Source organism: Centruroides sculpturatus, unplaced genomic scaffold, assembly GCF_000671375.1.
Source record: "Centruroides sculpturatus isolate CEXI.00-Female unplaced genomic scaffold, Cexi_2.0 scaffold23, whole genome shotgun sequence".
Lineage (NCBI taxonomy): Eukaryota > Metazoa > Arthropoda > Arachnida > Scorpiones > Buthidae > Centruroides > Centruroides sculpturatus.
In genome coordinates, this window is record NW_019384313.1 from 482,520 (window position 1) to 498,946 (window position 16,427).

The following is a 16,427-nucleotide window of genomic DNA, read 5'->3' on the forward strand; positions in this document are numbered from 1 at the left end:
GTAAATCTGTTTATACTCAGAAATTATATTAAAACATGAATTTTAATTACAACTAAGATTTCAGCAGAAAAATGGAATAATTTTTGGATATTTTTATTATATTAAAATGATTTTGAATCTATTACTTTCCCGGCTCTGTTATATATAACAGAAGGAAAGTACGGCGATCGGTCAAAAATGACCCTCCAAGATTTATACATTTTTGGACTCAGGAACCTCGAAACATCGAGAAATGCAAACAAATTCAGAGGTTTTTTCTGCATGTGTGGATGTTGTGTGTGGGGGACACGATCTTGTTCATCCTCTTTGAAGCTCAATAACTCTTGTGCTTTTTGTCGATAATTTCTGAAAATTTTCTGGCAGATTTGTAGTAAAGACACTTATGCTGTAAAAGTTTGGTGGTAAAGGTCAACGGGGTGGGGAAATAAAGGGGATCGTGTGTCATATCTCGAGTAGAGTCGGACTTAATGATTATTTTCCTCATTATCATTTACAATTTTCTTATAAAACTTATCCCTACCCGTAAAATTAAGCTTTTTGCCATCTTATAATAATTCAAGATATAAAAAGTTTTTAATAATAAAGTATCATAACAGATGGCGCTACACACGCAGTTTTAAATGTTTCCGGGAAAGTTAAGCAACTCTGTGCTGNGTAATAATATAGTTCATTTTTAATATTGTCTTATAAGACATAAGACAATATTAAAAATGAACTATATTAATTATCGAAAATTTGAGGCGATTGATTAGTGAATAACTTAATTCAAAAGCCTAAAATTACATGTTCTAAGCCATTAAACGGAATTTTTTAGTTATAATTAGAATATCACTTTTGATACGTGTATATACATTAAAACCTGTATAAACCGAATCACACGAAACCGAATTCTTTCCTTTTATATGTTTCCGTTTTAGACAGGTTTCACTGTATTTAATGAATCATAGTTTATACAATTGAGAAAAGACGTAAAAAAGTTATTTTTAGAATGATACTTTGCTCTTTTTTAAAATTCTTCTCTCGAATTTTTCTTATAAATTATCTAAAAGTGGTAAAAGTAATTTTGTGATGCTCAAACAGCCGAAGTTTAACACGTTTATCTTTCTGGTTAAATTCTTCGGGGAACGATTTCTTTCTCTTTAATGTAACAGATTAACTCTTAGGAAAATACATTATTTTCCTTAAAGTGATATATTTACAATATATATTCTAAATTTGACAATATTTTACAAATCACAAAACACCATTTTATCACGTTCAGTTTGAAATATTCTATCAGAATAATAAATTCTTTTAGAAACGAATGTATTTTTAATGTAATCGTATCAACTAAATTGCATCTTTACTATTAAAATTTTTTTCTTAATTTTATGCTTAAAAATGTCGAAAATATTACCCGATTTATTTCTTCTACGATATTTATTATTCACATATACTGTCTATTTGGCTTCTTTAGTACACTCTTAATTAAAAGATTAAAAAAATAATTTAGCACCTCAACAAATTGTTAATTTTACTGAACTCAAGAATAATATTAATTTTCTATGTATATATATATATATATTGTAAATAAATTCGATACTTTATTTTCTTGGATTCAATAAATAATAAATTTTCTGCATCATCTTTTTATGTCAAAGTAATTTTAGTTGAAGTTTTCTTTTTCTTTTGAATTCAACACGTAACGAAAATCAAAAACTTTTACGACTTTTTCTTTCGGATTTATTATTATTATTATTATTCCCTTTTCTATATTTTTATATTAAATTACTTATAAGCTTTTTAGAGAACTTCAATCTAATTTGTTAATTCGTTAATCATTTCTTTGTAAATCGTGTGGCTGATCTCTTCTTATTGGCCAATTCAAACTTTTAAATTGTTAGTTAGAGTTCAAACTGTCATTTTAAAAAAATTATGATTCTTAAATATATAAATATTAATAAAGCTTCATTATTTACTGACAGATAATGATAATACGAATTTATTAGTAGTAAAGTTAATGAAACTTTTTGAAATATTCTTCTCTAAATGCCTTGAAGGAATGCATTCTGGTAACTACTGTGTTCATTCCTTCAAAACAAAACAAAACAAAGGTCGCGGATTCACCTCTCACCAACTAGCTGGTCACGTGGAATTGTCTGGGTTTTCTTCACGTGACTAACACCTAAACAGGGACCAGTTTTCCTACAAAAGGTCTCCTCGGGAGGCGCCCATATTTGGCAGATTGCCCAAGTGTTGTGTTATCTTCTACCATCAACCCACTCCAATTTATTTTGGGAAGTAATATTGTAATATTTTGTAATAAACTTTTCAAGAAATATTCAACTACTTATTAAGTTTTTGTGTGTAAATTAAATGCTTACATTATTAAATGTACTAAAAATGTTTCCTTCGGTATGATTATGCATTCAAAATTATTGTCAAAATTCCAATAAATTATAGATCTGTAAATCTGTTTATACTCAGAAATTATATTAAAACATGAATTTTAATTACAACTAAGATTTCAGCAGAAAAATGGAATAATTTTTGGATATTTTTATTATATTAAAATGATTTTGAATCTATTACTTTCCCGGCTCTGTTATATATAACAGAAGGAAAGTACGGCGATCGGTCAAAAATGACCCTCCAAGATTTATACATTTTTGGACTCAGGAACCTCGAAACATCGAGAAATGCAAACAAATTCAGAGGTTTTTTCTGCATGTGTGGATGTTGTGTGTGGGGGACACGATCTTGTTCATCCTCTTTGAAGCTCAATAACTCTTGTGCTTTTTGTCGATAATTTCTGAAAATTTTCTGGCAGATTTGTAGTAAAGACACTTATGCTGTAAAAGTTTGGTGGTAAAGGTCAACGGGGTGGGGAAATAAAGGGGATCGTGTGTCATATCTCGAGTAGAGTCGGACTTAATGATTATTTTCCTCATTATCATTTACAATTTTCTTATAAAACTTATCCCTACCCGTAAAATTAAGCTTTTTGCCATCTTATAATAATTCAAGATATAAAAAGTTTTTAATAATAAAGTATCATAACAGATGGCGCTACACACGCAGTTTTAAATGTTTCCGGGAAAGTTAAGCAACACTGTTGAATTTTTTTTTTTTTTTTTTTATTTTTGTTTTATATCTTTCTATTCTTTTGTATTGACAGCATTTATTTATTTATTATTTTTTACAACTTATTTTAATATTTTGCAGTAATCTAGACATTAGTAAAAGAGAATTGTTTGCAAAATATATTTACGCAATAGGGTTTAGTAAGTCATAATCATTAATAGTTTACAAAAATATATTTTTGAATAAAAATATATTTGTAAAATTGTAGTTTAAAAAATAGAATTATAAATTAGGCATAATTATAAATTTTTACAATAATATTCTTAAGTTATTCTAATTATTATTGGACTTGTATTCGTACTAATTTAATAATAAAGTGCAATATTGATCTATTTATTATAATTAAAATTATTTTTTTAAATATTTTTCTCATTTATTTATTAAAAAATGCGGAATAAATAATTTTATTTGACTTTTTCTTAAAATTAAAAACTTTAAATAAACATTCTAATTTTAAAGAAAATAATCCATTTAAACCCAGTTCTTATTTTAACTAAATATAAAAACACCTTACCACTGGGTTATTTAATGTAAATGTAATTACACCGAGTAATATGTACTGTACAATATTGGACAGTTGTCATTCTTAAATAGTAACTTGAAATGTTCGATGGTGTTCCGAATTCGAACACAATTTACCTGATAACAAACAAAGCCGAAAAAATTTGTAAAGAAAATTTAAATACTTTAATGGTAAGGTGTTTTTATTTTAATTAAATAAAACGTAATTTAGAAAAAAAATGATAAAATTTATTATACAGTCAAACTTCTGTACAACGGACAAGAACATACAAATGGCCGGTTTTCGTCGGTGGCCGTTGTTTGGAAGTTATTTTCTATATATTTTTGTTTCAAAAAGCAAAAACTGTTTAGAGTTGGCCGTTATTAAAAGTTCGACAGTATAATTTACTCACGTAATCGAAAAAATAAATTTATATCTACATATGTACATCAAAAATTTATTATTATTGAAAAAAATGGGAATGTTTCTTGCTTCGTGCATACGGTTATCAATTATTTTAAATATCGACATACATCAAACAAACATTTTTTTTTTTCAAACAAAAATTTTTATGAATAATCCAGTTAATGCATATTCAATGCAGATAAGATATTTATTGANCATGTTCGAAGAAAAGAATTGGTTTACTTTTAGTACTGTATTATAAGTATAAATATAGAAAAAGTAATATTCAACAGCAATTGTATACATTTGTACACATTTGTATACGTTGTATACAAAAATAATTCAATTTTTTTTACTGATTTTTCCCCACAAATTTCGCTTTTTGGTATGTTTAATATAGTTCTAAGAAATTTTTCATTTCATAATTTGTGTATGTTAATCAATTCAACATGATAATTCACATTTCAGAACCTTTATGTTAGATTTTTTTAGAATAAATATCGTATTTGGATTTTTTAAAAGGTTTTCTTACAATTTTCTTTAGAAAATATTCTGTTATAATTTTTATTCATAAAATATTTACACTTTTATTCGTTTATTATTATTATTATTTATTTATTTATTTTTCAACTGGAATGACATTCGATCGCTAGAGTTGTGTTTATATTAAGTAATACTGTGATTTAATTATGGGTCGACATTGCTCGCTACAATGTCGAAATAAATTCAAAGTAGAACACAATCTTTCATTCAAAACTAAGCGAACAATTTGATACAAATTGAAATTTATTGTCGAGTCTAAAAATAAAACAAGACACTAGAATAAAAACATCTTTGCTAATTTCTGGTCGATATATTACCAAAATAAACAATTTTTTATTTGTTTTTGAGAGAAGGTAAACATATTCCTTGAGGTATTTTACTAATGAAACTATAATACAAAATAGATTCAGATAGAAGAGGCTAATAGACGATTTGGCTTGAGCAGTAGACACGGTAGAGCCTCAAAATTTAGTCTTCTATTTAAAAGTACGATATTAAAATGATATAAATTAAAATTCTTTTTAATAAATGATGCAAATTATTTTATTTATTGATTATAATTACATAATTTTATGGCTTTTTCAGAGGGTTGAGTCCTTTGTAATTACTCCAGATTCTATTTAGCGTCTTTCAGAACTTAATGTAGAATAAATTCAAATATTGCTTAATCCAATGTATAATAATTGAATGCAAAGTATACAGAAGATGGAAAAATATATTTTGGTTTTGTTATTAAAAATGATTTTTATGTAAAATTCATCTGAATTTTATCACAAACACAACAATGCAGGGGTTCTTAAAGTGTTCTTTAAAAAGCCAGTCTATTAGAGAGAATTTTTCAAAATAGTCCTGAGAGGTCTAATTATATTCTCAGACTTAAAGTCCCAAAAGAAACCATTAAAGATACATAAAAGAAGATGTAAGGTCCTATATAGCATGTTATGGAAGGAGCAAGAAAATTTAAACGAAAAATTCCAAGTTTTTATTTATTATTGATATTAAATAACTTAATGAATTTAATAACATATCCTGAAAACAAACAGTAATTTAACAAAACATTGGTTTATATCAATGAATATATTTCTAAAATATTATAAATATTATTTATGTTAATTATTCCAAAGTTTTCGCATTTAATTACAGCAATCAATTATTTTTAATTATGATAAAAGAATTTAATCTAAAAGCGTGAAAAAGTATCAAAAACAATTGTCAATGAAAATTACTCTTAAAATAGAATCAAAACTCATAAGTATTTTTTAATTTAATAAAACAAAATTCTTCTACAAAATTCTCATTTCAGACAAAAATTTTTAGATTTACAAAATAATTTTTTTAATTGGATATAGAGCAAGGAGAAATTTCTTAAAGTAAATTAATAAGTTTATATATTTAATTTTATTAATAAAAAATATTCATTGCGTGCTGAAAAAAATAATATAAAATTACATTTTTGAAATTTGCATCATTAAAAATAAGAAACTATCATCATTGTTACATATTTATCATCAAGTCCTTGTAGTGAAAATTTAATCACTTTAAATGAAATAATAATAATTAAATTTTAAAAAATGCGAAGAGAATAAAATGAATAAAAATATATTTATTGAGAAACAAAAAATTTTCTCAACTCTGACCGAGTTTTGATGAAAAATAATGAATAATAATGACAAATAATGAAAAAAAATCATTTTAAATAACTCTTGAATGGAAAAAATTCAAAACAAAAACGAAATACTGTACATCAAAATGACGTCGATTATTAAACGATTTGCAACTTTTTTTTATTATTATTTAATTTTTTTTTTAATTTTGATTAAAACAATTTTTATTGATAAAATTTTTTTACTGTCGTCTAAATTTTTCCAGAAAAGTAGCAATTATTATAAAAAATTATCTTAAAAAAATTCTAATTGAAATGTAATCTTTTATAATTCAATTATTTTAAAATACTTTCGCTTTTGTTTCCCTCCTTTATATTTCACATTAACAAATTCTTTACTCTTTAAATTCTATTAATATATTACTTTAAAATAAATTATAATACGATTATGAAATAGCGGATATATTTTATTAATAATTTTTTAACAAAAAAAACTTACTATTTTTTAATAATTAATGATCCTTTCTGTAATATAATCATTATTCACTTTCACAAACAGGTAACTTTTTTCTCTTGTGTTATTTATTATAAACATTAATAAATGAATTTTTTTCTTTTACGTTCATTTATTACTTTATTTTTAATATTTAATGTTTATATTTAAAAACTATTTTATCTTAATATTAATTAAAATGATAAATTTGTCTCTATAGTTACGAGTATAGAAATGCCATAGAACAACGAGCAATTATTTATTGTGAAATCGTCACAATGCCAGGCTGCAATTTTTAGTATTTTAATTTATTTAATTTAAAATATATGCTCTCTATCTCAAATTAGTAGTCTTCCCCTGTACTTCAAACTTTTTCTGTTAACAAGTAAGTCATGCCGATCATCTATCTAATTTAGTTCTGGGGACTTTTTGAAATTGCACCCCAATCACTCGTTATATTGAATGTATTATACCGTAAAACCTGTTAACGAAGGCCATTCATAGAAATATTTAAAAATAGCCGTTGTATGGAGGTTATTTTGTATGCACTTTTGTTTAAATGTAAAAAAAAAATTCCTGAAAAGTTCGGCCGTTGTTTAGAGGAGTCCTTTTTTGGAGGTGGAGGTCATGTTTATATTTATAAGTGTAATTATTCACTTAATTATATTTTCATTTTTCTTATACAATATTCATACGGAAATTTTCATATAATTTTTATTATTTGCGTAATTTTTAAAATGATTTTTAAGTAAATACTTCTAGTTTAAATAAAAGGAATCAAATTGTATTTTCATCATCATTTTTATAAATGATAATAATAATAACATTATCTCTGTATTATTATTAGTAGTAGTATAAAAATACAATAAATATAAACGTTAAAATAATTTTTTAAACAATTTAAATGGAACATTTAAGAAATTTATTTATTTATTTTATAGAATTATTATTCTTCGTTGAAAATAATTGAATATATTATAGTTTCAAATTTTTTTAAGTATGTAAATATTAATTTTATATTTATACATTTACTAAGAGTTAAATTAAATTATTATTTCATTATGTTAAAAATAATTTAAATTTTTAAAGTATTTTACATAAAACGGGACAATCTTTTAAAAAATATTCTTCCCTGGGATTTACTTCATCAATATATTAAATTAATGGATAATCGAATATATTATTCAATTTCATTCTTATTATTTATAGATGAAAGCTGAGAATTAAATAATATTCAATAAGCATCATTAATAATACATTCATTAAATAATTCTAACAAATTTCTCGTGACTTATTATTAATTTATAATAAGTAATGAATGAAAAGTTAAGTATTCTATTTATTATTTCTGACTTTGTTCTTTATACTTTATTATATTCGAATACAAGAAATAGTGACTAAATATCTTCTCGCCATCTGGTGACAATGTAAAGTAACTAAATTTAGAAAAATGTTTGTTTATGTCAAATAAAAATTGAATTCGGAGATATTTTTGTTGTTTAAACTTCTAAAAATAATAAATTCATTTTTTTTCATTTTATATTTTATCTTTATTATGTTTCCAGATCAATATTTTGATACGAATGGATTATTTCCTTTACAATTTTGATACTTTTGGAATATTCTCTGTTTCGTTAAATAAAATTTAAATATTAAGTAAATTTTCATTAAAATTTAAAGGGTTCTGTGATAACTAATTATATTATATTTCTTTTGTTTTTATTATTAACTCTTTATGCTCTGTGGGCACTTAAAAGGGCCTTTTTCCATTTCCATTTCTGGTCAAGCTCATAATGGGGGACCAAACGCAATAGCAGATCCAGAAATCTTTAGAGGGGATGCAGAAAGGAAACGATATTACTTACAGATTGTGAAGTAGAAACTTTATTTTTTTAATTGGAAGTTTCTTGAGAATTTTTTCGCAAATTTTGAAATACCCATATCAAATGAATATTGAACTAGTTGAACCGGTTGAATAAACTAGTTCTAGATGATGTGATATTCATTTGATACTGCCTTACAAAACTTTTTGTTACCGAGATACCAGGCTTTACTTGAGAAAAAAAACCCTTCAAAGGGGGTGCAGCTGCGCCCTGTACACTCCCTTAAATCAATCCCTGGGGCTATGTGATAAGGATTCTGTATGACACCATAGCTACATAGCCGGGATTTAATTTCCCGAGTAAGCTACAAAATAGAATCCAGACTGCTGATAGAATCCAGATTGAATCCCGGCTACATAGCCGGGATTCAATCTGGATTCTATCAGCAGTACTTCAGTTTACACTCGTATGATGTCTTAGGTACACAAAAGAAGCCCCAGATCTATAGTCATGTTAATGGGCTCTGTGGGCACTACTATACTTGGGATAGAGGTGGATATAGGCTACATCAGAGAACGCTGTTTGTCGATGTAATGTTTTCTATGCTACCTTGTTTTTACTATATTTTAGTACAAATAATGCTAATGTTAAAAGTTAATAAAACTCATATTTCTTTCGTAAATTGTTTATTTTTTTCGTTCCATTAAAGTTGTGGATCCTATCGAGCAGTTTTGTACGGGATGCGTGTATTGTACGTTTTACGAATTTTTTTTTATACATCGTTCTTTTGAACGTATCCGCAGCGCAAATAGGAGAATAGGCGTATCTTCTCGGCAGTAAAAACATCTGGAAGGCGATGCCACAGATTGAACAGAGACAGCAGGCATGATTTCCAGTTTCGATACTCGATACCGATATCGGTATCGATACGTTTATGTATCGGGACATCCCTAGGCTGTGATATGGGATCTTCGTGCCATGCCAAAAGATTTGCAGAGATCTTTCAAGTCCTTACTGGATCATGCAACAATTTGCTGTATTGATGCAGCAAAAATGTACTTTGAATAAAAGCTATGTAATATTTAAATGTATTGTTTTTTTTATTTCATGACTTCTGTCTCAGTTTTTAATTGTCGAATCATGTACTTTGTTGACGTTCTTTGACAGGTCATAATTTTCTTTAGTGCAATTTTATTCTCCAAGACTATTTTATTTTTAATTTTAGCATTGTACAACTTCCAAATACATTATAAATGAATTGATTTTATATTCACATGTTTGTTATTCATATGATAGCAGAATTACTGAACTTTGCGCGAAATTATATTGTCAAAGATTTAATCTGAACGTTTGAAATTTAAATTAGAATTTAAATTTTTAAATTTAAAATCTAACATCACGTAATGTTTTAACAATTCATTTTAGTCTTATTTAAAATTTCTAATAGTTGAATGTATATATATATATATATATAATTTAAAATATCCTTGACAAAGTGTCACAATGAATATACTGGGGTATTGTTTAAATGAGTCAGCAAAGCGAAACACTAATTATGCAAATTTGAATTAAAATTTTTAAATTTTGCAAATAATTAATATTTTTAAAGCTAGTAAGTATTTTTTTTAAAAATATATGGGTTAAAGTAATCCATATTTCAACACTATCTAGAACGATATTTATCAGTCCAAGTGCAACCACATCTGGTATGATGACATTTCACGACACGCGAAAGATATTTTCGTAAAATAAAAGTATCAAAACTTATCACTGTAGTACTTTTGACTCTGCAACAACAAACGTTTTATTTGAACAAAACCGTTATGATATATGATGTAGATACCTTAGAGACATAACTGATCCTTTCTTATATTTTCCATGTGCAGTTTATATTTGGCCGCAAAATTTGCGACAATCATCAACGACCTTCACCACCTTCCTCGCTTACTTTATCTGGCTTCTCAGTCTTACTATTATTATTGCTGATAACCTAAGCTGCTGGTTTTCTAATTTGTCATTGTCTAAGTTTCGAAGGCTTTTTGACTTCTGCTCTCACAGGTTCATTTTTTATCGGTCGTAGGAAGCCAAACTTGACCTACCAACCAGTTTGTTTTAAATAGGATACTTGTAAAGTATTGACCTTTTAGCAGAGTGGAAACAAAAGAGGCGCGACCTTGTCAATTGGACCCACGTGCGGTCGGATAATACCACTTGTAAGGTGTTGACTTGTAAACAGAGGGAAAACAAAGGAAGCGCCGGCTTTGTCAATTGGACCCACCTGTAGTCAGACGTTAGACCGTTTGCCATATAGTAAACAACTGAATGTAAACAAGTGGCGGACGTTTATGTAAGCTTCACTCTCATCGGATGACGGCGGACCCGAGTGTTCGGGCAAGAAGGGGTTGTGACTGGTCGGAAGTCCCCATCCAAAAAACTCTTAAATTGCGGGGCGAACGAGAGAGGAGGAGAGAAGGGCAAGAGACTGGTACACAGTAGTCTCAGGCACTTGGAAGGCCCGCTGAGCGTAGAGAGAGTATTCTCCTCTGGTAAACATCTCAGGAACGGGTTAGTGCAGAGACTGGGCTGACCGTGCAGTTGAGCCAACTTCACGAGCTGACTGAGGCCTCTTCAAAGTTTAAAAGTTCCCAGAAACCAAGCTAGTACGCGAGTCGCCACGCATTGTTATCATATATTTACAGATTTCTACGTATAGAAATCTGTAAATAAACTGTAAATATTATCAATTTGAGTGTGGAGGTGTGCTTTCCATCGAACCTGGATCACTACATCGAATCATGATACACACGGAAACCAACTCAACGAGACGGAGTTGGGAAAGAACATCATAAGATCTTCACTATACTGATGAGTATCCTGTTTGAAACAAACTGGGTGGCAGAACCAGCTGACTTTTGGCAGTGGTTGTCGGTCCTACCAAGCACATCCTTCGGCTTTCCGAGTAGGAAACACACGACTAATCGCTCATGAAATTTTATCGCCAAAACTGCTGCATGCAGCCTCCGATATGTGGAGGCACACCGTCTTGCATGAAAGCAATTGGCTTGAGGCATTGTCGCTGTTGCAGTTAAGATACAACAAGAGTGATGAGCATCTCTGTCTGTCTTGAATCATCACAAAGCAATTTACAGGCTCGTTAAAACTAACTTCTTCAATAAACAGTGGTCCAAGGATAAATGTGACTGTAAATTCACACCAGACTTTAATTTTAGGCAAGTCATTGAAATCTGCTAAAAGCATGAAATTTCTCGTGGTCCAGTGCGACAGTTACATGTGTTCACTATTCCGTTGAGGTACAAATGTGTCTCGTCGCACCACATGGCCTTCCATGGTCACGACACATCCGCTTCAATGCTGGCAAGGAAAGGTCAGTTGGGTTTTCCTGTCGGCGGCAAGAAACTGTTTGTTGTAGTTAATCTTGCACGAATAACAAGGCATGAATTTTAATACTTTCTGCACTGTGGCAACTATCGTGACTCTGCAAATACGAGACAACGAAATTACGATAAATATTGCGATTAGTGTTTTTCATTTCCCGGATTTTGTTTGTCCCGGGATTCCGGGATAAAAGTGAACTGTCTCCCGGGATCCCGGGAAATCCCGGGACAGAATTAATTATTTTTAAGATGTACAAAATGTCATGAAATCAAATGATGTAATTATTTTTCATTTTTTAAAGTAATTTAATACGTTCTGCAACCTCCAAAATCATGTTAATAATGCTGTATAAGATATATATTAAAAATTACCTTTGAATTACGTAGAAATTTTCACAAATAGAAAAAATTTATTAATGTTTGCTGGAAACTGCATAAAACAACAACAACAACAACAACAAAACGCTTTGAATTGAGTTGAAAATTTAAAAAAAATGAACTTAGATCAAACTTCTAACTTAAAAGGCAATTTTCGTTTTTTAAATAAAACATAATACAAAATATTATTGTAAATTTTTATAATAAGATTTTAAAAAGCAAAGATGGTCAATACTCCGATCAGTCAATCTGATTCTTATTTTAGTAATGAAAAGTCCTGCTACCGAGAATGTCCTTTCCGATGTAATTAATGTTAGTGGAATCATCTTTAATATATTTAAGACAAGACAGATGTTATATGTTTTTTTCACTTGTATCTTGGAAGATTTCGAGTTCGTTTTAGATGTTGCAGTACTTCTTTTGCTGTCTAGTATTCTTGATTTGTCTACCTCGGCTGTTTTAATAGCGGCATCAAGCTTATAGCCCGATAATTCGGCAATTCGTTTGGCTTTAATAATCAGATTTATGCAGATAAACTTCATACTTGCAGACTTCGTACTCGTTTGTATCCTTGCCCAATTTGCGCAACCTGGCGTTACGCAGTTATCGAATCTACCGGGCATGGTTAAAATAAGCACAATTGTTCCAGATATTACAGTTCCGACAAGTAAAGAATTTTCAGAGTCCTGCCACAAATAAGCTACAAACTGATTATTGACCATTTGTGACATGCCATAACGAACAAAAATAAAAAAAAACTAATAAGTAGGTTTAAAATTAATAAATACAAATGTATTCTGACAGTTTGTGAGTTAATTATACTTTCCATTTGCAAAATTTCCTCAACCTTAACACAAAATAAGAAAAAAGTGAATTTTTAAGAAATTTGCGGGATTTTCCGGGATATTTCCCATGTTAAAAAAACAACCGGAATCCCGGGATCTCGTTTGAGAAACCCTAATTGCGATGTAATTGCTGCAATTGTCGATTTATTATGGAATAATTTACTTTGTAAGGTTGTCTCTGCAATGGAAATAGATCCTGGTGATTGGACATGGCAGGCAAAATTGGACTTGTATCCATTTGTGATTTATTTTACTTTTTATTAAAAAAGAATAATTTACTATTAAAATTAATTTTGTATAAACGTTTGTTTTAGCAATAAGTTATATGTATATATTAAAATGAATATATCATTATTTAAGATAAATATTTAATTAAATCTATAAATTTATTGAAGGATATTTTTATTCATAGTTTGCTTTAATGGTAAGACGTTTCGAATAATAAAACTTTCAGCAGAAGTTACACTTTGTCAAAACTTGTCATCCAATACCGAATATGGCGTTGCTTCTATCACGTTTCTTTGCATTATTGTCTGGTCCAATCCGTTTTTTGTTGGACAGCATCTATCACCGCGAAAATTTCATATCGAATATATTTGTAAACCAACAGATCCCGCGACATCTCTTCTTTGAATAAGCGACCAAACTAACTATAAAACGATTTATTTCAAGAATAACATTCTCTGGCAAGATTTATCTTCTTCATAAAACGGGAATTTTATCGTATAAAGAGGAAATTCCAGAACATTCATGTAAAGAACTAGAGACCATCTCTTTGTATTGTTATTGCGTATGTCGCCTTTGAATTTTTATTCCACGTATCAAAACCCTAACTTATATTGTAACCTTAAGTTCTGTTATGCAATTTCTTTTCTGAGAAGATGCTGACGTTGAGTAAATCGATATTTTTATTACATAAATTATTTTGCAACCTAGTTATTAAGAACTTATTGAAATATTTGAGTCTTATTTAGTTTGTTTTGAAATCTTTAATTGGATATTTTTTAGAATATATGTCATTCCAGCTGAGTATGAGAAGCTTCATATCCTATGTTTCTATCATATTTTAAAGTTTATCCAAGTTTTTCCATTCGTTTTAATTCTTTTATCTAACAAGATAAAAATTTTGCAATGTCAAATATCATTAGTAATGACGTGATAGCAAGATACTTTTTTCTCTTGGATCTTTGTTTCCTTAATTTACAAATCAGTTGCATTAAAACGGAAAATTTATATAAATTTACCAGATATATGCCCACAAAAAGACTTCTAAAACTCGATAATGAATTCCAACTAAAAACTAAAATGCAAAACCTAGGAATATACAGTTGCTGTAGGAATGGAATGATTATCATTCCGATCCTGTAGCATTCATCTAGAGATGTGTGTGTTTTCTGTTGATAGAATTTTCTAACAGAAAACTTGCGCGTGCACAAAAATACACCTACAAACAGTAGAATTTCAAAAGTTTTCAATATTCCCAATAGATTAATATTGTATACATTTACAAAAGTGAAAAAATATTGGAGTTAAGAAATATTTTTCTATAATATATTAATTTTCCTCCTCTCCTGTTATATCAAAAAACTACTTCTAAATCATAAGTGTCTCCAACTATTCACCCTACGATACTTATATAAATATATAAATGATAATTTTCCTCGTATATTTCTATGATATTTTAAATGAAAAACAATTTTAGAGATTCATAACAATATTGCATAATATGATATACAATTGTTTTCCATTTATCTAATATAAAGTATATAGATTCAAATAATCAAAACTATTCATTATATAAGCCACGAATAGACGTATTTTTTACATTAGAACTGCATTGGTTTTAATATAAATAACGTTGCCGTCAGAGAAGAAATTGTTTCCTATTTTTGGCATATTTTTGGAAAAATAAGAAGATTAAATTGTTTTTGTCTTTTCTCTCTATCTCTATCGATTTCCTTTCTATTATTTATACAAAAATGTCATTTGATATATTTTAATGGAATTTAAAATATTTAAATAGCTTTTCTATGAAAGGGAATACATTTTCTTTTACGATTATCAAAATAGAACAGTAATAGAATAACTGTACATCATATTATAATATGATATATAAATTTATTTTATTCTAGAGATAACTTGTATATCATTACATTAATAATTCATATCTCATATATAGTTAGTGATTATTTATGTCTCATCAACAGCCACTAAGTGATATAGAAAGTACAGTCAATGCCCCATGTGTATATAGTTCCTGGTTTATTTTTGGTTGATTAAGCGTAATTTCTTGATTTATGTTTATAACATTGTTTATAATATTATATTTTATTCATTAAAACTTTATTTGTCTGTATTATTTTAATAATATCACAAGAATATGAATTTCTTATCTGTTATAGACAGACATTGCCGAAGAAGATGCATCAATTAGGGTGTTAACCTTAGAAAATGACTGCGAAGAAGAGAATTCCGATTGTCACCAAATTCATCAAATTATGCCAAGAGTACAAGAAGAGTCCAAAGAAAACGATATTGAAATGGGCTCTTCTCTTGATTCTTATGCAAGATTTCTCTTCCCCTTAATTTTCACTATAATTAATATTTTATACTGGACATTCTTCCTATACATTAGCGATGACGATACTCATCCCGATCATTCAAACATTAAACAAAATATATTACTCCATACGTAGAAGTAAATTATTTAAACTTATGTATAAAAATCTCATTCGAAAATTAACATTATGTGTGATAATAAGGTATGAGAATTACCTTTAAAACGAAGTTTTATAAGAATAAAATAAAAAGAAATAAATATCAAAACAAGAAAGAAAATAAATTAAATATTATAATTATGAAAAATGTTACTTTGTAATTAATTTAATTTAAATAGGGTAATAATAAAATTTACATAAAATGATTAGCTCAGAAATTAAAATTAACACCTGTTTTCTTCCTATCAAGTACTGTTTTGTGAAAAAAATTGTAAATTATGACATCATATTTGCAATATTTACTGTAAATTTAAATTATTTCATGAAAATTATACTAATTTCGAACATTAAAATCACATTTTTTCCATAAAATTAATGAAAATGACCATAAATGAATATGCAAATTATAAATGAACAAAAAGGACTCTGCGTTAACGCCAAGTATAATAATTAAATTCAAATCATTTATATTCAAAGTGGTAAAATGTGTTGTTTTTATGTGAAATTTTATCTTTATTACTTTTTTAAATTAATTTTTTAATAAAATTTATACCCTTTGCAATATTTCTTCATGTGAAATATGCAATTTGAGTTCGAAAA

General features: G+C 27.9%; 1 protein-coding gene across 2 annotated transcripts in view; it reads left to right on the forward strand.

The window, feature by feature from the left end:
* LOC111622389 (gamma-aminobutyric acid receptor alpha-like) overlaps positions 1-15,913 on the forward strand; it is a 48,621-nt gene extending 32,708 nt beyond the window's left edge. Inside the window, exon 7 of one of the 2 annotated variants that reach the window (XM_023364758.1) lies at positions 15,513-15,913. In XM_023364758.1, the coding sequence (XP_023220526.1) occupies positions 15,513-15,806 (294 nt within the window). In that variant the 3' untranslated portion in view covers positions 15,807-15,913. The remainder of the gene's footprint in view (positions 1-15,512) is intronic. The other variant, XM_023364767.1, reaches the window with a different exon arrangement.
* Positions 15,914-16,427: the final 514 nt, after the last annotated feature.